Source organism: Balaenoptera acutorostrata, chromosome 3, assembly GCF_949987535.1.
Source record: "Balaenoptera acutorostrata chromosome 3, mBalAcu1.1, whole genome shotgun sequence".
Classification (NCBI taxonomy): Eukaryota; Metazoa; Chordata; class Mammalia; order Artiodactyla; family Balaenopteridae; genus Balaenoptera; species Balaenoptera acutorostrata.
This window is the reverse complement of record NC_080066.1, coordinates 84,818,289-84,843,990: the sequence shown is the minus strand read 5'-3', so window position 1 is coordinate 84,843,990 and position 25,702 is coordinate 84,818,289. Positions and strand designations below refer to the sequence as shown.

The 25,702-nt window shown below is 38.7% G+C and overlaps 1 protein-coding gene across 1 annotated transcript in view; it reads right to left on the bottom strand.

The window, feature by feature from the left end:
• LEO1 (LEO1 homolog, Paf1/RNA polymerase II complex component) overlaps window positions 1–12,983 on the bottom strand; it is a 53,776-nt gene extending 40,793 nt beyond the window's left edge. The window contains exon 1 of the mRNA XM_007194886.3: window positions 12,883–12,983. Coding sequence (XP_007194948.1) covers window positions 12,883–12,940 — 58 coding nt within the window. The 5' untranslated portion in view covers window positions 12,941–12,983. The remainder of the gene's footprint in view (window positions 1–12,882) is intronic.
• Between the last annotated feature and the right edge of the window lie 12,719 nt (window positions 12,984–25,702).

Genomic DNA, 25,702 nt, shown 5'->3' with positions numbered 1-25,702 from the left:
TTAAAAATGATCCATCCTGGGACTTCCCTGGTGGCCCCATGGTTAAGAATCCTCCTGCCAATTCAGGGGACACAGGTCCGAGCCCTGGTCCAGGAAGATCCCACATGCCGTGGAGCAACTAAGCCCGTGCACCACAACTACTGAGCCTGCGCTCTAGAGCCCACAAGCCACAGCTACTGAAGCCCGTGTGCCTAGAGCCCTGCTCTGCAACAAGAGAAGCCACCGCAATGAGAAGCCCATGCACTGCAACAAAGAACTGCCCCTGCTCCCTGCAACTAGAGAAAGCCCGCATGCACCAACAAAGACCCAACGTAGCCAAAAATAAATAAATAATTTTTTTAAAAAAAGATCCATCTATATGCTGTCTACAGGACAGTCTCTTTAGAACCAATACACAAATAGGTTGAAAGTGAAAAAAATGGAAAAAGATATACCATGTAAACAGTAACCAAAAAGCACAGTAGTTATACTAATATCAGACAAAATAAGTCTTAAGATAAATTGTTACAAAAGACAAAAAAGGACATCACAAAATGATAAAAAGGGTCAATCCAACATGAAGATATAATAATTTAAAACATATATGCACCTGCATGTAAATCAATGAAGTTACAACACACCCTCACACCGTACACAAAAATAAACTCAAAATAGCTTAAAGACTTAAATATAAGACATGACACCATAAAACTCCTAGAAGAGAACACAGGCAAAAAATTCTGACATAAATCGTACCAATGTTTTCTTAGGTCAGTCTACCGAGGCAATAGAAATAAAAGCAAAAATAAACAAATGGGACCTAATCAAACTTACAAGCTTTTGTACAGCAAAGGAAACCGTAAGCAAAATGAAAAGACAACATGCAGACTGGGAGAAAATATTTGCAAATGATGTGACCAACAAGGGCTTAATTTCCAAAATATACCAATAGCTCATACAACTCAATAACAAAAAAATAAACAACCCAATCAAAAAATTGGCAGAAGGGGCTTCCCTGGTGGCGCAGTGGTTGAGAATCTGCCTGCTAATGCAGGTGACACGGGTTCGAGCCCTGGTCTGGGAAGATCCCACATGCCGCAGAGCAACTAGGCCCGTGAGCCACAACTACTGAGCCTGCGCGTCTGGAGCCTGTGCTCCGCAACAAGAGAGGCCGCGATAGTGAAGAGGCCTGCGCACCGCGATTAAGAGGGGCCCCCGCTTGCTGCAACTAGAGAAAGCCCTCACAGAGAAACGAAGACTCAACACAGCCAAAAACAAATATAAAAATAAATAAATAAATAAAAATACTAAATATCCTGTGTCAAAAAAAAAAAAAAAAGGGCAGAAGATCTAAACAGACATTTCTCCAAAGGTGACATACAGATGGCCAACAGGAACATGAAAAGATGCTCAACATGGCTAATTATTAGAGAAATGCAAATCAAAACTACAATGAGGTACCACATCACACCAGTCAGAATGGCCATTAAAAAAGTCTACAGATAACAAACGCTGGAGAGGGTGTGGAGAAAGGGAACCTTCCTACACTGTTGGTGTGAAAGTAAATTGGTGCAGCCCCTATGGAGAACAGTACGGAGGTTCCTCAAAAAACTAAAAATAGAGTTGCCATATGATCCAGCAATGCTACTCCTGGGCAAATATCCGGACAAAACTATAATTCAAAAAGATACATGCACTCCTATGTTCACAGCAGCACTGTTCACAATAGCCAAGACATGGAAACAACCTAAATGTCCATAGATAGATGAATGGATAAAGGAGATGTGAGAGACATATATATATATGATATATATATAAATATCATATATATGTATACACACACACATATACACACAATGGAATATAAAAAAAGAATGAAATAATGCCATTTGCAACTACATGGATGGACCTAGAAATAACCCTACTAAGTGAAGCAAGTCAGAAAGAGAAAGACAAATACCATAGGATATCACTTATGTGTGGAATCTAAAATATGACACAAATGAACTTATCTATGAAAAAGACTCACAGTCATAGAGAACAGACCTGTGGTTGCAAAGGGGGAGTGGGGGTGGGAGAGGGTTGGATTGGGAGTTTGGGACTAGCAGATGCAAACTATTATATACACTGAGCTGGCCACAAAGTTCATTCAGTTTTAAGTAAAAATAAAACACACATTTTTCATTTTCACCAAGAACTTTATTAAATGTATTCATTAACCAAACGAACTTTTTGGCCAACCCAACAGAATAAATAAACAACAAGGTCCTATTGCATAGCACAGGGAACTATATTCAATATCTTGTAATAAATCATAATGGAAAAGAATATGAAAAAATTATGTAATATATATGTATATGTATATATGTATAATATATAAGTATAACTGAATCACTGTGCTGTACACCAGAAACTAACACAACATAGTAAATCAACTACACTTCAATAAAACTATATATATATATATATATATATGTATATATATGCACCAAAAGAAAAAAAAAAAACAAACCAACAGAATTGAAGGAAGAAATAGACAGTTCAACAATAACAATTGGAAACTTCAAATACCCCACTTTCAATAATGGTCAGAACAAACAGAAGGTCAGTAAGGAAACAGAGGACTTGAACAATGCTATAAAACAACCAGACATAATAGACATCAATAGAACTCTCCACTCAACAGAATATACATTCTTCCCAACTGCACATGCAACATTCTCCAAGACAGACCATAATTTTAGGACACAAAACAAGTCTCAACAAATTTGAAAAGACTAAAATAATACACAGTATGTTCTCTGACCACAACAGAATGAAACTGAAATCCATCACAGAAAAAAATCTGGAAAATTCACAAATATATGGAAATTAAACAACGCACTCAAACAATCAAGGGTACAAAGAAGAAATCACAAGGGAAATTAGAAAATATTTTGACATGAATGAAAATGATAACAAAGCCTACCAATACTTAAGGGATGCAGGGAAAGCAGTGCTAAAAAGGAAATTTGTAGCTGTAAACACATACATTAAAAAACAAAACAAAACTCAAACTGATAATGTAACCTTTCACTTTAAGGCACTAGAAAAAGAAAACTATACCCAAAGCAAGCAGAAGGAAAAAAAATAATAAAGATTAGAGCAGAGATAAATAAAATAAAGAACAGAAAAAAATAATAGAATCAATGAAACCAAAAGTTCATTCTTTAAAAACTTAAGATTGACACAGAGATTAACCAACATGGCGGAGTAGAAGGACGTGCACTCACTCCCTCTTGCGAGAGCTCCAGAATCACAACTGGCTGCTGGACAATCATTGACAGGAAGACCCTGGACTTCACCAAGGAGGATACCCCACGTCCAAGGACATAGGAGAAGCCACAGTGAGACGGTAGGAGGGGCGCAATCAGAGTAAAATCAAATCCCATAACTGCTGGGTGGGTGACTCACAGACTGGCAAACACTTATACCACAGAAGTCCACCCACTGGAGTGAAGGTTCTGAGCCCCACGTCAGGCTTCCCAACCTGGGGGTCCGGCAACGGGAGGAGGAATTCCTAGAGAATCAGACTTTGAAGTCTAGTGGGAATTGATTGCAGGACTGTGACAGGACTGGGGGAAACGGAGACCCCACTCTTGGAGGGCACACACAAAGTAATGTGTGCATCGGGACCCAGGGGAAGGAGCAGTGACCCTGGGGGAGACTGAACCAGACGTACCTGCTGGTGTTGGGGGGTCTCCTGCCGAGGCAAGTGGTGGCTCTGTTTCACCGTGGGGATAAGGACACTGGCAGCAGAGGTCCTGGGAAGTTCTCCTTGGCGTGAGCCCTCCCAGAGTCTGCCATTAACCCCACCAAAGAGCACGGGTAGGCTCCAGTGTTGGGTTGCCTCAGGCAAAACAACCAACAGGGAGGGAACCCAGCCCCACCCATCAACAGTCAAGTGGATTAAGGTTTTACTGAGCTCTGACCGCCACAGCAACAGGGAGGGAACCCAGCCCCACCCATCAACAGTCAAGTGGATTAAGGTTTTACTGAGCTCTGACCGCCACAGCAACAGTCAGCTCTACCCACCACCAGAGCCTCCCATCAAGCCTCTTAGATAGCCTCAACCACCAGAGGGCAGACAACAGAAGCAAGAAAAACTACAATCCTGCAGCCTGTGGTCCAAAAATCACAGTTACAGAAAGACAGAGAAGATGAAAAGGCAGAGGGCTATGTACCAGATGAAGGAACAAGAAAAAACCCCAGAAAAACAACTAAATGAAGTGGAGATAGGCAACCTTCCAGAAAAAGAATTCAGAATAATGATAGTGAAGATGATCCAGGACCTCGGAATAAGAATGGAGGCAAAGATTGAGAAGATGCAAGAAATGATTAACAAAGACCTAGAAGAATTAAAGAACAAACAAACAGAGATGACCAATACAATAACTGAAATGAAAACTACACTAGAAGGAATCAATAGCAGAATAACTGAGGCAGAAGAACGGATAAGTGACCTGGAAGACAGAATGGTGGAATTCACTGCTGCAGAACAGACTAAAGAAAAAAGAATGAAAAGAAATGAAGACAGCCTAAGAGACCTCTGGGACAACATTAAACGCAACAACATTCGCATTATAGGGGTCCCAGAAGGAGAAGAGAGAGAGAAAGGACCAGAGAAATATTTGAAGAGATTATAGTCGAAAACTTCCCTAACATGGGAAAGGAAATAGCCACCCAAGTCCAGGAAGCGCAGTGAGTCCCATACAGAATAAACCCAAGGAGAAACACGCCGAGACACATAGTAATCAAAGTGGCAAAAATTAAAGACAAAGAAAAATTACTGAAAGCAGCAAGGGAAAAACGACAAATAACATACAAGGGAACTCCCATAAGGTTAACAGCTGATTTCTCAGCAGAAACTCTGCAAGCCAGAAGGGAGTGGCATGATATACTTAAAGTGATGAAAGGGAAGAACCTACAACCAAGATTACTCTACCCAGCAAGGATCTCATTCAGATTCGATGGAGAAATCAAAAGCTTTACAGACAAGCAAAAGCTAAGAGAATTCAGCACCACCAAACCAGCTCTACAACAAATGCTAAAGGAACTTCTCTAAGTGGGAAACACAAGAGAAGAAAAGGACCTACAAAAACAAACCCAAAACAATTAAGAAAATGGTCATAGGAACATACATATCGATAATTACCTTAAATGTGAATGGATTAAATGCCCCAACCAAAAGACATAGACTGGCTGAATGGATACAAAAACAAGACCCATATATATGCTGTCTACAAGAGACCCACTTCAGACCTAGGGACACATACAGACTGAAAGTGAGGGGATGGAAAAAGATATTCCATGCAAATGGAAATCAAAAGAAAGCTGGAGTAGCTATACTCATATCAGATAAAATAGACTTTAAAATAAAGAATGTTACAAGAGACAAGGAAGGACACTACATAATGATCCAGGGATCAATCCAAGAAGAAGATATAACAATTATAAATATATATGCACCCAACATAGGAGCACCTCAATACATAAGGCAACTGCTAACAGCTATAAAAGAGGAAATCGACAGTAACACAATAATAGTGGGGGACTTTAACACCTCACTTACACCAATGGACAGATCATCCAAAATGAAAATAAATAAGGAAACAGAAGCTTTAAATGACACAACAGACCAGATAGATTTAATTGATATATATAGGACATTCCATCCAAAAACAGCAGATTACACGTTCTTCTCAAGTGCGCACGGAACATTCTCCAGGATAGATCACATCTTGGGTCACAAATCAAGCCTCAGTAAATTTAAGAAAATTGAAATCATATCAAGCATCTTTTCTGACCACAACGCTATGAGATTAGAAATGAATTACAGAGAAAAAAACGTAAAAAAGACAAACACATGGAGGCTAAACAATACGTTACTAAATAACCAAGAGATCACTGAAGAAATCAAACAGGAAATCAAAAAATACCTAGAGACAAATGACAATGAAAACACGACGACCCAAAACCTATGGGATGCAGCAAAAGCGGTTCTAAGAGGGAAGTTTATAGCTATACAAGCCTACCTAAAGAAACAAGAAAAATCTCAAGTAAACAATCTAATCTTACACCTAAAGAAACTAGAGAAAGAAGAACAAACAAAACCCAAAGTTAGCAGAAGGAAAGAAATCATAAAGATCAGAGCAGAAATAAATGAAATAGAAACAAAGAAAACAATAGCAAAGATCAATAAAACTAAAAGTTGGTTCTTTGAGAAGATAAACAAAATTGATAAGCCATTAGCCAGACTCATCAAGAAAAAGAGGGAGAGGACTCAAATCAATAAAATCAGAAACGAAAAAGGAGAAGTTACAACAGACACCGCAGAAATACAAAACATCCTAAGAGACTACTACAAGCAACTTTATGCCAATAAAATGGACAACCTGGAAGAAATGGACAAATTCTTAGAAAGGTATAACCTTCCAAGACTGAATCAGGAAGAAACAGAAAATATGAACAGACCAATCACAAGTAATGAAATTGAAACTGTGATTAAAAATCTTCCAACAAACAAAAGTCCAGGACCAGATGGCTTCACAGGTGAATTCTATCAAACATTTAGAGAAGAGCTAACACCCATCCTTCTCAAACGCTTCTAAAAAATTGCAGAAGAAGGAACACTCCCAAACTCATTCTATGAGGCCACCATCACCCTGATACCAAAACCAGACAAAGACACTACAAAAAAAGAAAATTACAGACCAATATCACTGATGAATATAGATGCAAAAATCCTCAACAAAACACTAGCAAACAGAATCCAACAACACATTAAAAGGATCATACACCACGATCAAGTGGGATTTATCCCAGGGATGCAAGGATTCTTCAATATACGCAAATCAATCAATGTGATACACCATATTAACAAACTGAAGAATAAAAACCATATGATCATCTCAATAGATGCAGAAAAAGCTTTTGACAAAATTCAACACCCATTTCTGATAAAAACTCTCCAGAAAGTGGGCATAGAGGGAACCTACCTCAACATAATAAAGGCCATATATGACAAACCCACAGCAAACATCATTCTCAATGGTGAAAAACTGAAAGCATTTCCTCTAAGATCAGGAATGAGACAAGGATGTCCACTCTCACCACTATTATTCAACATAGTTCTGGAAGTCCTAGCCACGGCAATCAGAGAAGAAAAAGAAATAAAAGGAATACAAATTGGAAAAGAAGAAGTAAAACTGTCACTGTTTGCGGATGACATGATACTATACATAGAGAATCCTAAAACTGCCACCAGAAAACTGCTAGAGCTAATTAATGAATATGGTAAAGTTGCAGGTTACAAAATTCATGCACAGAAATCTCTTGCATTCCTATACACTAATGATGAAAAATCTTAAAGAGAAATTATGGAAACACTCCCATTTACCATTGCAACAAAAAGAATAAAATACCTAGGAATAAACCTACCTAGGGAGACAAAAGACCTGTATGCAGAAAACTATAAGACACTGATGAAAGAAATTAAAGATGATACAAATAGATGGAGAGATATACCATGTTCTTGGATTGGAAGAATCAACATTGTGAAAATGAGTATACTACCCAAAGCAATCTACAGATTCAATGCAATCCCTATCAAATTACCAATGGCATTTTTTACGGAGCTAGAACAAGTCATCTTAAAATTTGTATGGAGACACAAAAGACCCCGAATAGCCAAAGCAGTCTTGAGGCAAAAAAATGGAGCTGGAGGAATCAGACTTCCTGACTTCAGACTATACTACAAAGCTACAGTAATCAAGACAATATGGTACTGGCACCAAAACAGAAACATAGATCAATGGAACAAGATAGAAAGCCCAGAGATTAACCCACGCACCTATGGTCAACTAATCTATGACAAAGGAGGCAAAGATATACAATGGAGAAAAGACAGTCTCTTCAATAAGTGGTGCTGGGAAAACTGGACAGCTACATGTAAAAGAATGAAATTAGAATACTCCCTAACACCATACACAAAAATAAACTCAAAATGGATTAGAGACCTAAATATAAGACTGGACACTATAAAACTCTTAGAGGAAAACATAGGAAGAACACTCTTTGACATAAATCACAGCAAGATCTTTTTTGATCCACCTCCTAGAGTAATGGAAATAAAAACAAAAATAAACAAGTGGGACCTAATGAAACTTCAAAGCTTTTGCACAGCAAAGGAAACCATAAACAAGACAAAAAGACAACCCTCAGAATGGGAGAAAATATTTGCAAATGAATCAACGGACAAAGGATTAATCTCCAAAATATATAAACAGCTCATTCAGCTCAATATCAAAGAAACAAACACCCCAATCCAAAAATGGGCAGAAGACCTAAATAGACATTTCTCCAAAGAAGACATACAGACGGCCACGAAGCACATGAAAAGATGCTCAACATCACTAATTATTAGAGAAATGCAAATCAAAACTACAATGAGGTATCACCTCACTCCTGTTAGAATGGGCATCATCAGAAAATCTACAAACAACAAATGCTGGAGAGGGTGTGGAGAAAAGGGAACCCTCTTGCACTGTTGGTGGGAATGTAAATTGATACAGCCACTATGGAGAACAATATGGAGGTTCCTTAAAAAACTAAAAATAGAATTACCATATGACCCAGCAATCCCACTACTGGGCATATACCCAGAGAAAACCGTAATTCAAAAGGACACATGCACCCGAATGTTCATTGCAGCACTATTTACAATAGCCAGGTCATGGAAGCAACCTAAATGCCCATCAACAGACGAATGGATAAAGAAGTTGTGGTACATATATACAATGGAATATTACTCAGCCATAAAAAGGAACGAAATTGAGTCATTTGTTGAGACGTGGATGGATCTAGAGACTGTCATACAGAGTGAAGTAAGTCAGAAAGAGAAAAACAAATATCGTATATTAATGCATGTATGTGGAACCTAGAAAAATGGTACAGATGAGCCAGTTTGCAGGGCAGAAGTTGAGACACAGATGTAGAGAATGGACATATGGACACCAAGGGGGGAAAACTGCGGTGAGGTGGGGATGGTGGTGTGCTGAATTGGGTGATTGGGATTGACATGTATACACTGATGTGTATAAAACTGATGCCTAATAAGAACCTGCAGTATAAAAAAACAAACAAAACAACTAATACTAAACTTTCATTGGGTTATTTGTATGGAAATATGTTAATATAAATGTTTCAGACATTACATGAAATTTCTAAAAATCTTATATTTGTATTTGTATGGAAATATGTTAATATAAATGTTTCAGACATTACATGAAATTTCTAAAAATCTTATATTTGTATTTGTATGGAAATATGTATGGAAATATGTTAATATAAATGTTTCAGACATTACAGGAAACTTCTAAAAATCTTATATGTTCTGGTATAAGGTTATAAGTAATAATCCTAGTTACTACTTTAAAATGTATATCTCAGAAATAACTAATTTTCTTGTCAACTGCATTATTATGAACTTTCATCAAATCTTTAACCATGGTCAAAAAAAAAAAAAAAAAAAAAAGATTGACACACCTTTAGCTAGGCTGACCAAGGGAAAAAAATACCCTCAAATTACTAAAATCAGGAATGGAAGTGGGGATTTTACTACTAATTTTTCAGAAAATAAGACTAAAAGAGAACACTATAAACAACTGTATACCAACAAGTTAAATAATTTAGATGAAATGGATTAATTCCTAGAAATACACAATCTACCAAAACTGACTCAAGATGAAACAAAATCTGAATAGACCTATAACAAGTAGAGCTTGAATCAGTAATCAAAAAGTTTCTAACAAAGAAAAGCCAGGACAAGATGGCTTCACTGGTGAATCCTATCAAACATTTAGAGAAGAATTAATCCCTATCCTTCTCAAACTCTTCCAAAAACTTGAGCAAAGGGAACACTTCCTAACACATTCTAAGCCAGCATTACCCTGATACCAAAGCCAGACGAAAAATCACAAAAAAGGAAAACCACAGACCAATATTCCTCATAAATATGTATGCAAAAATACTATCAAAATACTAGCAAACCAAATCCAACAACATATTAAAAGGATATACACCATGACCAAGTGGAATTTACCCTAGGAATACAAGACTGATTCAACATCTAAAAATCAAAATGAAACACAATATTAATAAAGGATAAAATTTTGATCATTGTAATTGATGCAGAAGAGACATCTGACAAAATTCAACATCCTTTCATGATAAAACTACTCAACAAACTAGGAATCGAAGGTAATTACCTCAATGTAATAAAGGGCATCTACAAAAAACCCACAGCGGGCTTCCCTGGTGGCGCAGTGGTTGAGAATCTGCCTGCTAATGCAGGGGACACGGGTTCGAGCCCTGGTCTGGGAAGATCCCACATGCCGCGGAGCAGCTGGGCCCGTGAGCCACAACTACTGAGCCTGCGCGTCTGGAGCCTATGCTCCGCAACAAGAGAGGCCGCGATAGTGAGAGGCCCGCGCACCGCGATGAAGAGTGACCCCCGGTTGCCACAACTAGAGAAAGCCCTCGCACAGAAACGAAGACCCAACACAGCCAAAAATAAAAATTAATTAATTAATTAATTTAAAAAAAAAACAAACCCACAGCTATCATCATATGTAGTGGTAAAGAAATGGATGCTTTTTCCCAAAGATTAGGAAAAAAACAAAGATGTCCACTCTCTCCCTTCTATTCAACATTATACAGAAAGTTCTAGCTGGGGTAATTAATCAAGAAAAAGAAATAAAAGGCATCCAAATTGTAAAGGAAGAAGTAAAACCATCTCTACTCACAGATGACATGATCTTATATGTAGAAAATCCTAAAGAATACACACACACCCCCAAACAACTATTAGAGCTAATATATTCCACAAGGTTGCAGGATACAAAATTAGCAAACAAAAATCAGCTGTATTTCTACACACCAGCAAATCCTAAAGAATACACACACACCCCAAACAACTATTAGAGCTAATATATTCCACAAGGTTGCAGGACACAAAATTAGCAAACAAAAATCAGCTGTATTTCTACACACCAGCAATGAACAATCCAAAAATGAAATTAAGAAAACAATTCCACTTGCAACAGTATCCAAAATGAAATACTTAGGAATAAATTTAACCTAGGAAGTGCAGGACTTATACAATAAAAACTACAAAACATTGCTGAAAGAAATTAAAGAAGACCTGGCACATTTATACATGAAAGAAACACACTGGGCCTAGGTAGGAATTCTACCCACTGTTATACCAAGAAATCTGTCAAGTGTAGTTATTTTCTACGTCTGTCTTAGCCCAGAGAAATAATGAAATATGATGATATAACAGGAGTTACCCTGCCACATCCATCCTACGTTCAGGACCAACAGCAACCTTCAAGGACAGATTTGGAAGTAAATCCTAGAGAGTTCTATAATCTAACGGTAAGAGGGAAGAATGCAGCAGTAGACTTACAAGAAGGTAAAACATGAAGCCCAGAGAAGCAGCTATCTCCATACATCACTTCCCCATACCCTGAGTTTGCAATGGGAAAGCACTGCAGGGTACATCTACTATTGCTTCTACCCATCCAATTATTTACCAAGTATGCATTAAGCACTGAGGGAGGGCGGCGGGGGGGACGATCTTTTCATCATTATATCCCCTACATCTAGCAAAGTAGCTGAAACATGACAGGGGATCTATAAATGCTGAATGAACAACTTCATGGAAGTGAGTCACGGGAGGGTGCACATGGTTCTGTGCCTTGAAGGGTGAACGGGATATGGACAAGTACAGATGAAGGGGAAATGAAAACATCAGCAAAGTAAGTGGAACAAGATTAGTATACTGGGCTGTATAGTTCCAGACATCCTGACTAGAACATTCTGGATGTCCATCCTGGTAGAGCCCTCACACTAGACTTCCACCTGGTGCTCTCTTAACTATACTCTAAAAAGTATGAATAAACTGAAGCTGGAGAAAGAAAAAAACAACCACGATAATGCACTGTGCTAAGGAAAAAAGTAGATACTACATTACTTTGAGCCTGGGGACTTGCAAGAATTCTGAACTTGGTCTTGGGCCCCTTCTCACTTCAAATATCTCCTATTCATATTTCAAACTGAAATACCCAGTCTTTGTGCCAGAAAGACTTCCTTGCACCATAAACATACACTCACTAATTCATTTCATCATCAAATCCTTCATCCCTTCTCTCCAAACACAGACCTCCTATGCTCCCCAAACTAATACCACCGACTCAAGAAATTCTAGAGTTTCTGCACAGGCTCTCGGAGGACACATTATCTTATGCGTGTAACGCCTATATGCAGCCCTACCTCGGTATCCTTCCCAATCTCCTCACCCAGACATCTCAAACTCCCCAACACGCCACGCTCTGGTTTCATTCAAGAGGGCATTCTGAGCCCCTCTGCAAATTCGCCCAGCCCATCCCCATGTTCCCGAACACCTAATTTCCATTCATTCACAAGAGCCCTTACTCTGCGCTGGCCTGTGCAAGGCAGGACAGAGCAAAACTCCAAGGTTCCTCCTCCGGCTGCGCTGGCTCGCCCGGCCTCCACCCCTGCCCCGCGCCCCCTTCGCTCCACACGCTCCCAGGCACGGCTTGTTCCATGGACACCAAGAACCTCGAAGTACACACTCTGCGTCTGTCACTTCATTCCCGCCCTCGGTGGGGGGAGGCTTGCACCGCCGGGAGTGCAGGGGGAGCCGAAGCAGGAGTGGAGGAAGAGCCACCACTCGCCCGCGGCGCCGGAGCGCTCGCAGACCCGGAACCGGACCGCTGTCGAGCTCCCGCCGCAAAAGCCCCGCCACGCTCGCCTCCCCCCAAGCCCAGCCTACCCCACCTTTACGCTCAGCATCGCTGTCGGCGTCGCTCCCAAAAAGATCCTCCATATCCGCCATTGCCGCGCACGTCAGCTGTCTTCACCGGGGGCGGCTCCGCGACTGTCTTTACGGCACGGAACCAACGAAACGCGATAGTGTCGCAAAGATTCGCTAAAAGTCGGCTTTTCAGCTACATAGTATAGCGTGCGCAGTGAACCTGCACTTGTCGGCTCTCTTACGTCAGCAATCCTGCCCTTTCGTCAATATCTGTTCTTATTAGCGAGGATTCTCATCGGGGTACACCCAGTCTGGGTGTCGGTGGAGCGGGCCGCACTTGGGGGCTCCCCAGAAGGGCCTGGGACCGTGTTAAACCTGCCAGGAGTCAGGCCTGAAGTCCTTTGTTTCGTATTGATCAGGGGTTCTCAAATTGTTGCAAACTCCAAAGTGCTTTTGTTTCTGTGGGTTATATCTATTGCTATTTACTGTAATAGTAATTAAGGCAGAAAATTTAAAAACTCGTTTAAAAATAATAAACAGGTTAACATAAATAGCATTTAAAAATTTTAACCGACTGTATTTTTTCTAAAACAAAACCAAAAAAAATTGAAAAGTGGAATTGTTTTAGTTTTCAAAATATCTTTGGCGTCTGTCTCGAATGAAAACAGCTGAATTCTCATACCTGCTTCTACATTCAATCTTTTGAGAAAGGTTTTGGTTGAAGCTTATGAAGAAAATCAGACCTAACACACGTATGCATGTGATCAGGAAAGGGAGGGCCTCTTGTACACCCAAAAGGGTCTTCTTCGGTCCACTCTTTAACAACCGCAGCTTTAGAGCAGTGTATCTCAAACATCAAAATTGTCCCATCCTAACTCAGTATACACTTTTATGTATAAAACTGAAATAAATAATTCACAAAACAATACTGATTACTAAGATGCAGTCTGAGATTTCCTATTCTCTTTTATTCTATTTCAGCTTGTTTTTAATGCTGACAGGTGGTGCATCCACTAAATTAATTTCGTGATTTACTAATGGATTGCAGCTTGCAGCTAGAGAAACACTATTCAGAGGGTTCCATTGGCTTGTTTATTTTTTCGGGAAAAAGTTTAATTTTGCTAGGAAATGTGGCTATATTTGTACCTTATAAAATCTGACAGTAATACAATTTTCATAATAGGTCAGTGCTAGATAAACCCTCTTGCTTTACAGAAGCTCAAAGAAATGAAGTGACTTGCACATGTTAAACAACTAGGTCATTTTTAGGAAGCTTAAATTTTTAGTTGTCAAAAATGTATATCCTGGGGCTTCCCTGGTGGCGCAGTGGTTAAGAATCCGCCTGCCAATGCAGGGGACACGGGTTCGAGCCCTGGTCCAGGCAGATCCCACATGCCGTGGAGCAACTAAGCCCGTGCGCCACAACTACTGAGCCTGCACTCTAGAGCCTGTGACCCACAACGACTGAGCCCGCATGCCACAACTACTGAAGCCTGTGCACCTAGAGCCCGTGCTCCACAACAAGAGAAGCCACTGCAGTGAGAAGCCCACACACCACAACGAAGAGTAGCCCCCGCTCACCTCAACTAGAGAAAGCCCGCGCAGCAACAAAGATCCAACACAGCCAAAAATAAATAAATTAAATAAATAAAAAATTTTAAAAAAATGTACATCCTGTGTTAAGATCTTACCTGATTAGCCCAACATGAGGGTTTGTTTGTTTGTTTGTTTTCAATATGAGGGTTTTGATCTTGGACAAGCAACAGTAGATTTTTAGTTTGGAGGTTATGAGATATATTTTTGTTGAAAATAAGAGTGACTGACAGGGTTCAAATGGATAAGAAGTGGAACTGAGTATGTTATCCTAGAGCTATTGTGTATAAAGTGGATGATGTAAGAGTAGGTAGATGGGATCATGTTAAAACTTTCTGGAATACTGGAAAAACAAATATTCTATTTGATTGCAATTCAGTTTCATTTTCATTTGGAATACTATCCTTGAAAAGTGCATTGAGGACTTCCCTGGTGGCACAGTGGTTAAGAATCCGCCTGCCAGTGCAGGGGACACGGGTTCAATCCCTGGTCCGGGAAGATCCCACATGCACGGAGCAGCTAAGCCCGTGCACCACAACTACAGAGCCTGTGCTCTAGAGCCTGCGAGCCACAACTACTGAGCCCACACGCCTAGAGCCTGTGCTCCGCAACAAGAGAAGCCACCACAATGAGAAGCCCGCGCACTGCAACGAAGAGTAGCCCCCGCACTGCAATGAAGAGTAGCCCCCGCTCACCGCAACTAGAGAAAGCCTGCGCGCAGCAACAAAGACCCAACACAGCCAAAAAAGAAAAAAAAAAGTGCATTGATTAAATCTTAACAAACTGAATTACAGTGAGGCCTGCTGAATCACCCTAACCATATTCTTGACTAGCAGAATTAATGTGTTTATCCCATATGAATAGTGCAAAACAAATAACTTCTGGTTCTTTGTTTTTGTTTTTGCTATACTTTGTGCTGACCATTGCTCTTCACGTTGTCTTTCTTCAGACAGGATATAATACATTCAATTAGATTTCAACTAAATCAATCACAATCATTTTCTGATACTGCTTGCTTGAGGTTACCCCCAGATCACTATCATTGATGTTTAGAGTGTTAAAATCACCTTTTCATTTACTACCAGAGATGGAGAAGTTTATCCTATTGGGTTTGTGTTTTACTAATTTAACTTTGGATATTAAGATAATCTCTTGCTTTGCTCTCAGGGATGGAGAATTTCATGCGTTAGGTGTGTAACTGGATAAAACATCTCCAGGGTAGCTTTATTATTTTTCCCAGTTTTTGAGAGTTTGTTTTTTTCCCATGTTCTGCCTTCATAAGATCCTCAAAATAGTGATCAATACCCCCTAGTCAAAGAACAAAGATTCAACTAGGTTGATTAACACAATAGAATATAACACGACACAATTAGTGTACAAACACTTTTATAAGGTAATTAAATATCTTTAAAATTTCTGAAATCTATGCTTACACCAAGTTTTAAAACAGGAATATGTGTTTTAAAAATTTGTGTAACATCTTAAAGACTAAGAGGAAAAACAACAGCTTGATTAAACAATACATTAACTGCAAATTCACTCCATTTATGGTAAACTGCTACTCCATGGGAGGATAATGTGGCTTATTTCTGAGTACTTTGTGGAAGGAGCTAGCTTTTAGAATGGGCACATTGATCTGAACTAAAGAGAAGGAGAAGTCCCGAGGTCCTTCTCTACAGCAGTAAGTGAACAACGGGGCAGCTCATTTCTTGGAAGACACAGAGCATTCACGTATCATCTGCCTTAACTGAGTCCCTGCAATGGGTGCTATAGGGATATAAAAATAATAGCAAACATGATTTTTTTCATATATACAGAAGAGCCTGAGGGAAATGAAACAAATCTCTAAAACATCTGAAGAATTAAAGTTTTAGAAATAAATTATAAACTATATTCACGTGCTGAAGAATGGGAAACAGAAAATGATTAATATCCCTGAAAGTCAGTCAGGAAAAGTTTCTTAGTACTATGGTCTGAATGTTTGTGTCCCCCAAAGTTCATGTTGAAATCCTAATGCTCAAGTGATGGTATTAGGAGGTGGGGCCTTTAGGAGGTGATTAGGTAATTTAAAAAGGATTAGTAGTCTTATTTTTAAAAGACCCCACAGAACTCTTCAGTCCTTTCTACCATGTGAGGACACAGTGAGAAGTCTCTGGCTATGAACCAGGAAGAGGGCTCTCACCAGAATGCAATCATGTTGGCTATTTGATCTTGGACCTCTCAGCCTCCAGAACTGTGAGAAATAAATTTCTGTTATTTATAAGCTACCCAGTCTTGGTATTTTGTTATTAATAGTGAGAATAGACTAAGACAGACAGAATGATTCAAGCTAGAATAATGAAGTAATGGGAGGAAACCCAGTTATCGGGACATAAAATTGAGCAGAACTTAAAATTCAACCAAGCAAGACTTCAGTTAGTTTATCAAATCTATTCCTTGATTCACATGAAGTTCCAGAACACTGGGGATAAAGAGATTATTCTAAACACTTGTAGAGAGAAAAATCAGCTGACATATAAAGGATCTGGAATTAAAATGACATTGCACAATTCTGAAAGTTATAAAACAATGGAGAATTGCTTATGAAATCCTGAAGGAAAATAATCCATTCTAGAATTTTATTCTCCCCAAGCTATCATTTAGTACTAGGGAAGAATAATGAGATTCAGTGGAAGCCAGCCTGTATGTAAGCAGTCCAGCAGTCCTGAGGCTGCCATGCTGTGAAGAAGCCCAACTAGCCCATGCAGACAAACTACATAGAGATGTATGACCAGCCCTCAGCTTCTGCAGACCTCCTGCAGTTCCAGCTCCAGTCTGCAGGCCACCAGTGCCCAGCTGAGCCTTTTCTGCATTCCTATCTCACAGAAACCAGGAGATAATAAATAAGTGTTGCGGAAGAGTGCCACTAAGTTTTGAGGTCGTTTGTTACACAGCAATAGCAATTGGAAGAGTTATTCAAAAATTGTACAATTGATGAATGTGGTCCACCAAAAAAGAAGGACTAAACCAAGGAATAGAAAAGGTTTAGAGGCAGGAAACCCAAGACTGGCCACAGGCAAAAGGAATTACCGAGATGAGAGTTAGGCCTGCAGGCCTAGAGGGATGCTGGTCCAGATTGGAACAAGAGGACAGAAGTCTCCGTGAGAGAACAGACTGAGATGGAAACAAAACTAATAGAATACCTGATACATTCACTCATCCAATAAGGATTTAAGTGCCTTCTCTGTGCCAGAAGCTATTCTAGGCAGTGGAAATACAACAGAGAACAAAATAGACCAAGTGTCTGTTCTCAGAAGCTTGCATTTTGGTGGAAGATGAGACAAGAAAAGACAGAAATATACATCTCACAATACAATTTCAGCTGTTTTTCAAAATGATAGCACGGCCTTTTGCCAATCTTTTTCTTCTCACTATCATTAATCTAACTCACTTTTGTAAGATTCAAGTGTCAACTCCAAAGCACTAGTGAATAACTGTTCCCTATGCAAACGAGAGTTTGGACAGGCAAATATGAGCTTGGAAAATGTCCCAGTATACTTCCTATGAAAATTGGCACTTGTGTTGAGAAAAAAGAACAAGAAAGATAATGAGTCAGTAACTATTTCTTAGGACTGAAGCTAAGGTTGTCCTTTTGAAACCTTTTCTCTTGAATCTAGGGTTAAGTTTAGGCACTGGCTTCCTTGAATAGGTAGGATTTAGGTTCCTCCCGGAAGTTTAAGGGTTACCAGGAAGCCGTGTCCTTAAAAGACCTAAGCCGCAGACCAGATGAGATCGGTGCACTCGGTACACTAGAAAAGCCGGAACATCAGCTACTGGGGGAAGGAATTAGAAGGAACAAAGAAAGGAGAACACAGAAGTGGGGGAGGGGGCGTTGTGGGTGTGGATGTTAGTACAGGCCGCTGAATAAGTAAAGTGATCTGCAGCAAGGATACCAAAGAAACTGAAAATGAGAAGGATGAGGAAGGAGAGAAAAGAAGGAAAAATATATTAATGAGACAAAGGGAAAGGAGGAATCATCTACAAGAGAAGAGCAGAAAAAAAACATTTTTTAAAAAAGAACATAATAAAATAGTACTAAAAGCGGGGTGGGGGGGGGATATTGAAACAAAAATGAGAAAACACTCCAACAATATAACCAAAGAAACAGAGAAAAAAGGAGATTTACAGGCTCCCATGCCAACCAATATTTTTATAAATCAGAAGGAAACACTAAAACAGATTCGGCAAACACAAAACACAGAAGATAACCGAACATTTCACTTTACAGTAAAACTGCTCATTACATCTCTTCACTAGATTTCCTTACTCAACTGATTGTTTTAGCATCATGTGAAAACAACATAAATGCAGGGATATCATCTCACCATAGGGTGGGAACCCTACATGCAGGCAGTTTCTGGCCCTCAGTTTATTTCATCTAATCCGGAGAAGGATTACCAAAAGGAGATACACTGTATTTCATGCTTGCAATTGCAAAAGAGCATTATGGTGTTAAACCCCTTAACAGTAATATGGCAAAAGGCCACAAGGTGGTGATGGTATACCCTGAAGAGACCTCCTTCTGCAAAATGAGACACACACGCCCACATATACCCTCACCAATTTTTCCTTAACAAAAAATTGACTTGGGGTGTGAAGGAGAGATTTGAAAAACACTAAGTTTAGATAGTAATCAAAACACTTCTTATAAAAATATTTAGAAATATTTATCCATTTGTTTTCTCTTTTTTCCCAATTAAAAAAAAAAGCAGTACTTTTAAGACTGGCAAACATTAAGGAAATATTTTTCAGCTATAGGCACTCTGATTTTTATGTATCTACTGATAAAGTGATACATTTAAATAAAGTAACTGTTACCTTCTGGGGAAATTTAGATTTTCTTCTTGGGTTTTATAATATGAAATTTCCCTAAAGAGTCCAGTGAAGATTTCATTTCTTTGACTGCAATTTATTTCCTTACTCATTAAGGAAATGACAGGTAGGGTTAATCCCATACCTTAAATGGGTGCGACTATGTAAGGTTAATAATGATTCATATAGGGACTTCCTTGGTGGCGCAGTGGTTGGGAATCTGCCTGCCAGTGCAGGGGACACGGGTTTGAGCCCTGGTCTGGGAAGATCCCACATGCCGCAGAGCAGCTAAGCCCATGCGCCACAACTACTGAGCCTGCACTCTAGAGATCCTGAGCCACAACTACTGAGCCCGCGTGCCAGAACTACTGAAGCCGGCGTGCCTAGAGCCTGTGCTCCGCAACAAGAGAAGCCACCACGATGAGAAGCCTGCGCACCGCAACAAAGAGTAGCGCCCGCCGCAGCTAGAGAAAGCCCACACGCAGTAACGAAGACCCAAAGCAGCCAAAAACAAATTAATTAATTAATTAATTTAAAAAATGATTCATATATATGTATGGATACATTTAACTTTCCAACACGCAAACACACATGTATATGTTATACTTTTTATCTGCTACTTAACACAGAAACAAAATTTGGATGGGGGAATAGGGTAGAATCCTGGGCCTAAAATCCCAAAGAAGTAATTAAATGGAAAATAGCCTAAAGGTTATTTGAGAGCCATAAGACTTTATTTCCAAAAACAATATTAGTCATTAGAAAAAAGTTTTTTTTCTATTTAGCATCAAGTAAATTCTTTAAAAAAAAAAAAAGCAAGTACTAAATACTGACCTGAAGCTAATAATATGTACAAAAATGTCATAAAAATATTCTTACCTTTGACTCTGTAGTTCTTCCATATCAAAGAATTTATCTTAGGAAAATAAGAAATTCACCTGAAGATTTTCAAGGGTGTTTGTTATAACATTGTTTATAGAAATGAGAAATACTGTAAACACCATAGTAAGAAATTGATCAAATAAATTATCAGACATTTATAAACTGAAATACTATGCAATCATTTAAATTATGTTTTTCAGGGCATTGTCGTAACACCAGTGAAGGAAGTATAAAAATAAGAAACCGTTTAAAGGGACTTTGGTATCATCTATCTAAATTGTGGAATACTCTTTGATTCAACACGCCTGCCTAGAAATTTATCCCAAGAAAATAATTTGACAAATATGCAGATACATATGGACAAAATATTCACTGAAACTTTGTTTATAATAGCCAGAAATTGGAACCAATCAAAACACCCATCAATGGAGAATTGTTCAAATAAATTATAATGCAGTCACAGAGTGAAGTGCTAAGTAGCAAGGATTAGGTAGATGAATGTGTTTTGAAGTAGAGGGGCATAATATATTGTTGGATTGCCAAAGCCAATGAGAAAATTGGATGTTTTCTACAGTATGGAGGTGCCTCAAAAAAAATTAAAATAAAACTACCATATGATCCAGCAATTCCACTTCTCGGTGCGTATATGAAGGAAATGAAATCACTATCTCAAAGAGATATCTGCACCCCCATATTCATTGCAACAGTATTTACAATAGCCAAGACATGGAAACAACCTAAGTGTTCATCAATGGATGAATGGATAAAGAAAATGTGGAAAAATGCACAATGGAATATTATTTAGCCATAAAAAAGAAGCAAATCCTGCTATAGACAACATGGATGAAACTTGAGGGCATTATGCAAGTGAGATAAGACAGACAGAGAAAGATAAGTACTGTGTGATCTTCCTTATATGTGGAATCTAAAAAGAACCTGAACTCATAGAGAGTAGATTGATGGTTGCCAGGGTTGGGGGTGAGGGGACACAGCAAGGAGAGAGTGGGTGAGAATGGTCAAAAATACAAAATTCCACTTGTAAGTCCTGAGTATGTAATGTACCCCATGGTGACCATAGTTAACAATAATACCATATTGTATATTTCAAAACTGCAAAGAGAGCAAATCTTAAGTGTGCTCACCATACACACACACACACACACACACACACACACACAAATTGTAACTATTTGAGGTGATGGATGTGTTAACTAATATTATTGTGGTAGACATTTTGCAATATACACATGTACCAAATTACTGCTTTATACAGTTTAAGCTTACACGTTATACATCAATTATATATCAATAAAGCTAGGGGAAAAAAGAAAATTGGATGTTTTCTATGTTTATGTAAATAAATATTTAAATACACAGAAAATGTCTAGGAGGATATAGCATAGTGATGTTCCGGTAAAAGTTTAACAACCAGTTTTCCGGAGTGGAAAAAAAATCGTTGATAGGTGGTGTTTGCCAATCTCCATAGCGTTCAGTACTCCTGCTGTGGCTGATTTCAAGCTCTTGATGTATGCACACAATTAGCTTAATGAGCCAGTGTGAGCAGACTCCAGCACATCTCTATACCCCTCGGAGGTGAGATTATGAGAAGACTTTCATGTTCTACCTTACTTACTTCTGTGTTTGTCTGCATTTTTTACAACAAAATTGCACCACTGTTGTAATCCACAAAAAAATGAATAAAAATGCCAATTTGACAAAACAAAGATTTTTAAAAGAATATTTAAAGACATGGGAGGATGCTTATGACACATTGCCAAGTAAAAATTGTATGTTTCAAAGAAGTATCTTGTATTATCTCAATTTCATCTATGTGCATTCCTTTGCACAGGAAAATGTCTGAAAGAAAATTCGCTAAAATGTACATGGTGGTTATAGCTGAGTGATGGGGTTCTGGGTGATTTTATCCTTTGTTTTACTTTTCAATATTTTCTGTGTTTTCTACAAATGCTTTTATTATTATGTAATGCTTTCATAATCACAAAAGACATCATTATATATAAAATACATAACCTTGCTGTCACTGCTTAGAAAGCAATTTCTTCCCTTTGGGATTGCTATTACTACATTCAGAGCATGTGACTAACTTAAAACGTGGATAAATGGAATCTTTCATCTTTTTCCCTCTCTCAAAGCTAAAAGGAGCAGTTAGTTTTTATTTATGTGGCCCAAGATCTGGAAATATATATATATATATATATTTCCTAACTCTTAATAGAAAAATTTCCCAATCTCTTACTTTGTCAGTTACTGCCATAGCCATCACCCTAATATTTTTGCCAACATTATTATAACAGCCATTGGCTTCTCTCTCTCTCTCTCTCTCTCTCTCTCTCTCTCTGTTTCCATTTCTCCCCTAAGTCCAGTCCATATTGTAACTAGAACAGATTAGGGAGATCTACATGCATGTTGCCGAAAGATTAATCATCTTACAATATGACTTTCCTTTTCATTTTGCTCAAAAGTCTTTAATGGCAGGTGGCAAAAGAATATTTACAGCATGATCCCATTTCTGTAATAATTATATAAGCAAGATTACCATATGTACAGAAAAAAATCTGGAAGGATATATGTCAAGTTGATAGCAAAGCTTTTCTCCAGGAGTAGTGGAATTATAGGGATATGTTTACATTCTAATTTTTATATCTCTGAAATGTTTTAAGAAAAGCCTAGATTACTTTCATACTGCAAAAAGAAATAACAGTGAGGATGCAATTCTTGATGAATTACCACTGCCCAGAGGATGAAACCTAAACTCCTCTCCTTTTGTCCAAATGTCGGCCTTCAAAATCCACCTATTCCATAAAACCCACCCAATTTACTCCATACCCCTCACAGGTTACTCACTTTTCTGAATTTCTACAGCACTTCCTGTCTTTGGTATTTATCTTTGCACTTTAGTGCGCATTGGGTAATAACATTATGTAAACTGTTTCTTAATTAATTTACAGATACTTGAGGGTGGAGTTTATGTTTATTCTTTATGTCCCCCCAGAGTCTCAATGTTAAACAATGTTAGAGGCACAGTGGATGGTCCCTAAATGTTTATTGAATTGTTTTGAAACCCAACATCTAAGTAATTGAAAAGGGTAGGAAAAGTTGTTTTCTTAGGGACACCCACAGGAAAAAATCTATCAGGAAGAAAAGAAAGAACAAAATGGGATATATACATACATATAGGCTAAAGAAGGGGAGCAGTAAAAAGAAAATATAGAAACATTTGAGATATAGGATACTGTATTAGTTTCCTGTAACTAATTACCACACAGCCTGATGGCTTAAAACAACAGAAATTTATTCTTTCACATTCCTGGAGGCCAGAAGTTCATCAGTGTCACTGGGTTGAATAAAGATGCCAGCAGGGCTGTGCTCCCTCCAGAGACAGTAGGACAACCTGTTTCTTGCCTCTTGCAGCTTCTAGTGGCTGCTGGCACCTCTTGGCTTGCGGCCGCATCACTCCAGTCTCTGCCTCCATAGGCATATTGCCTTCTCTCCTGTGTGTCACATCTCCTGTCATCCTATTCTAAGGATGCATGGAATTGCATTTAGGTCCCACTCAGATAATCCAGAATAATCTCCCCATTTTAAAATCCTCAGTCACACCTGCAAAGTCTTGGAATGTTTTGGTTGTTTGTTTGTTTGCCATACAAGGTAATATCCACAGAGGCCGGGGATTAGGACATGGACATTTTTGGGGAGCCATAACTCAGCCTACCACAGATACCTGTCAAGAAGGAGTTCTCTTACTAAGCAGGAAAGCTCTTCATGGTCCCCAACCCTTCTTTCTCTACTCAGTTCTTCCAATTTCAAGGCATGACATAGAAAGAGAAGCTTGAAATTCATTAAACTTCCAACTCTAAAAACTTGGTGCAATAGCTAGCAGGCCACTAGGGATAAATAGAGGTCTAAAAGCAGTAAGAACTTGCAGGAGAAGAACACTAAAAGTCTGTATTTTTGGCTTCTGAACACAACAAGCTTAGAAGTGACAGCCCAGTGAAGTGAAGCACTCTAAGACTAATTTGGTGAAATCATTCATTGCACATCTACAGTATGCTATCATCACCTACAAAAGGATACAAAAGACTTGGAAGACACCTCCAAGTCAAAGAGTTTACAATCTAATGATTGCCCTTGCAATAAACAGTTAAATGGAGAAAAAAATATGACAAAGCAGCCTAGATTTTTGATACTGCCCTACTTTGGAACAGATTATGAGAATCCAGGCTAAGACCAACACAAAAGAAGCAGGTCGGTCTCCTACTGTAGTTATATAATTCCTGTGAGGAGTGAGGAGTTGGGGCCATCTCCCTGCAGATGAAAATATGATTTTATTCACTATGCAAAGTAATGCATATGTTCTAGGACAATGTCAATATTTAATAATTTCAAAAGTCAAAATGGTGTACCATTTGGGCAGGATAAAAATATAGGCTTGCATAGGCAAATATGAGTTTGCTTTGAGATTAGATTGTACCTCTTGGTATACTAATACAACCTATTGCATCATGTTGGAAAAAAGATAAACACATTAACTTTCTTGTCCTTTGGATGGTAAAACTAAACATCATTCTCTTCTATGAGGGAAAAAATTTAGGTCTCATGCCAGAAAATACTACTAAGGGAGTTTAATTGTTTTGAAGAGTATACTATGTAAAAAGAAAAATTAATATAAAGTATAGAAACCTTGATTATGTTTCAATTCAACAAACATGTGTAGTCTCTACTATGTGCAAGGCCTCCAGGGAGAAAATAAATGAAAAAGAATGGTACCTGTACCTAAGGAACTAGTTTCCTGTCTCCCAGCAATGATAATATGTCAGAACAGGATCTATGTCATAAATACATACAAAGTTCTATTGGGGTCCAGAGTTGGGGATATTTACAAAGACTTTGGTAGGAGGTAGCATATGAAGTGTACTTTGCAGGATGTACGGCTTTGATCTTTGGAGAAGCAATGAGAGGACAGACCAGGCAGAAGCACCAGCATGAATAAAGGCTCACACGTCGAACAGCTTGGGGCATATTTGAAGAATAGCGAATAATCCATTCTTATTGGGATCTGGAGATCCCTTTGAAGTATCTTCCTATGGGAAAAAGTCTAGCAGGAATTTAGAGGCAACTGAGGTTCTATTTAAACTGACCTAGCAAGATTAACAGTTTTGATAGGAAGAGAAAAAAAAAGGAAACAGGGGAAAGAAATTGGAAGTATTAAAGCAAGATACACTTTTTCTAAATATGCACACCCATATGTATATTATCCCAAAAACCCCACTGAAAAGAATGGTGAGCAACCTGTTGTGTATTGACCTGTGTGAGCCATCTTGTTCTGGTAGAGGAGATGGTGGCCATCACAGATAAGGAATGCGCTGAGCGGGCAGCTTTGGCTCTTTTGGCAAACATGAATTTAACAGACATGATGTCAGAAATAAATCTAGTCAAAAAAAAGAAAAAGAAAAAAAGAAATAAATCTAGCCCCAAACCAAAATGGAAGTGAATATC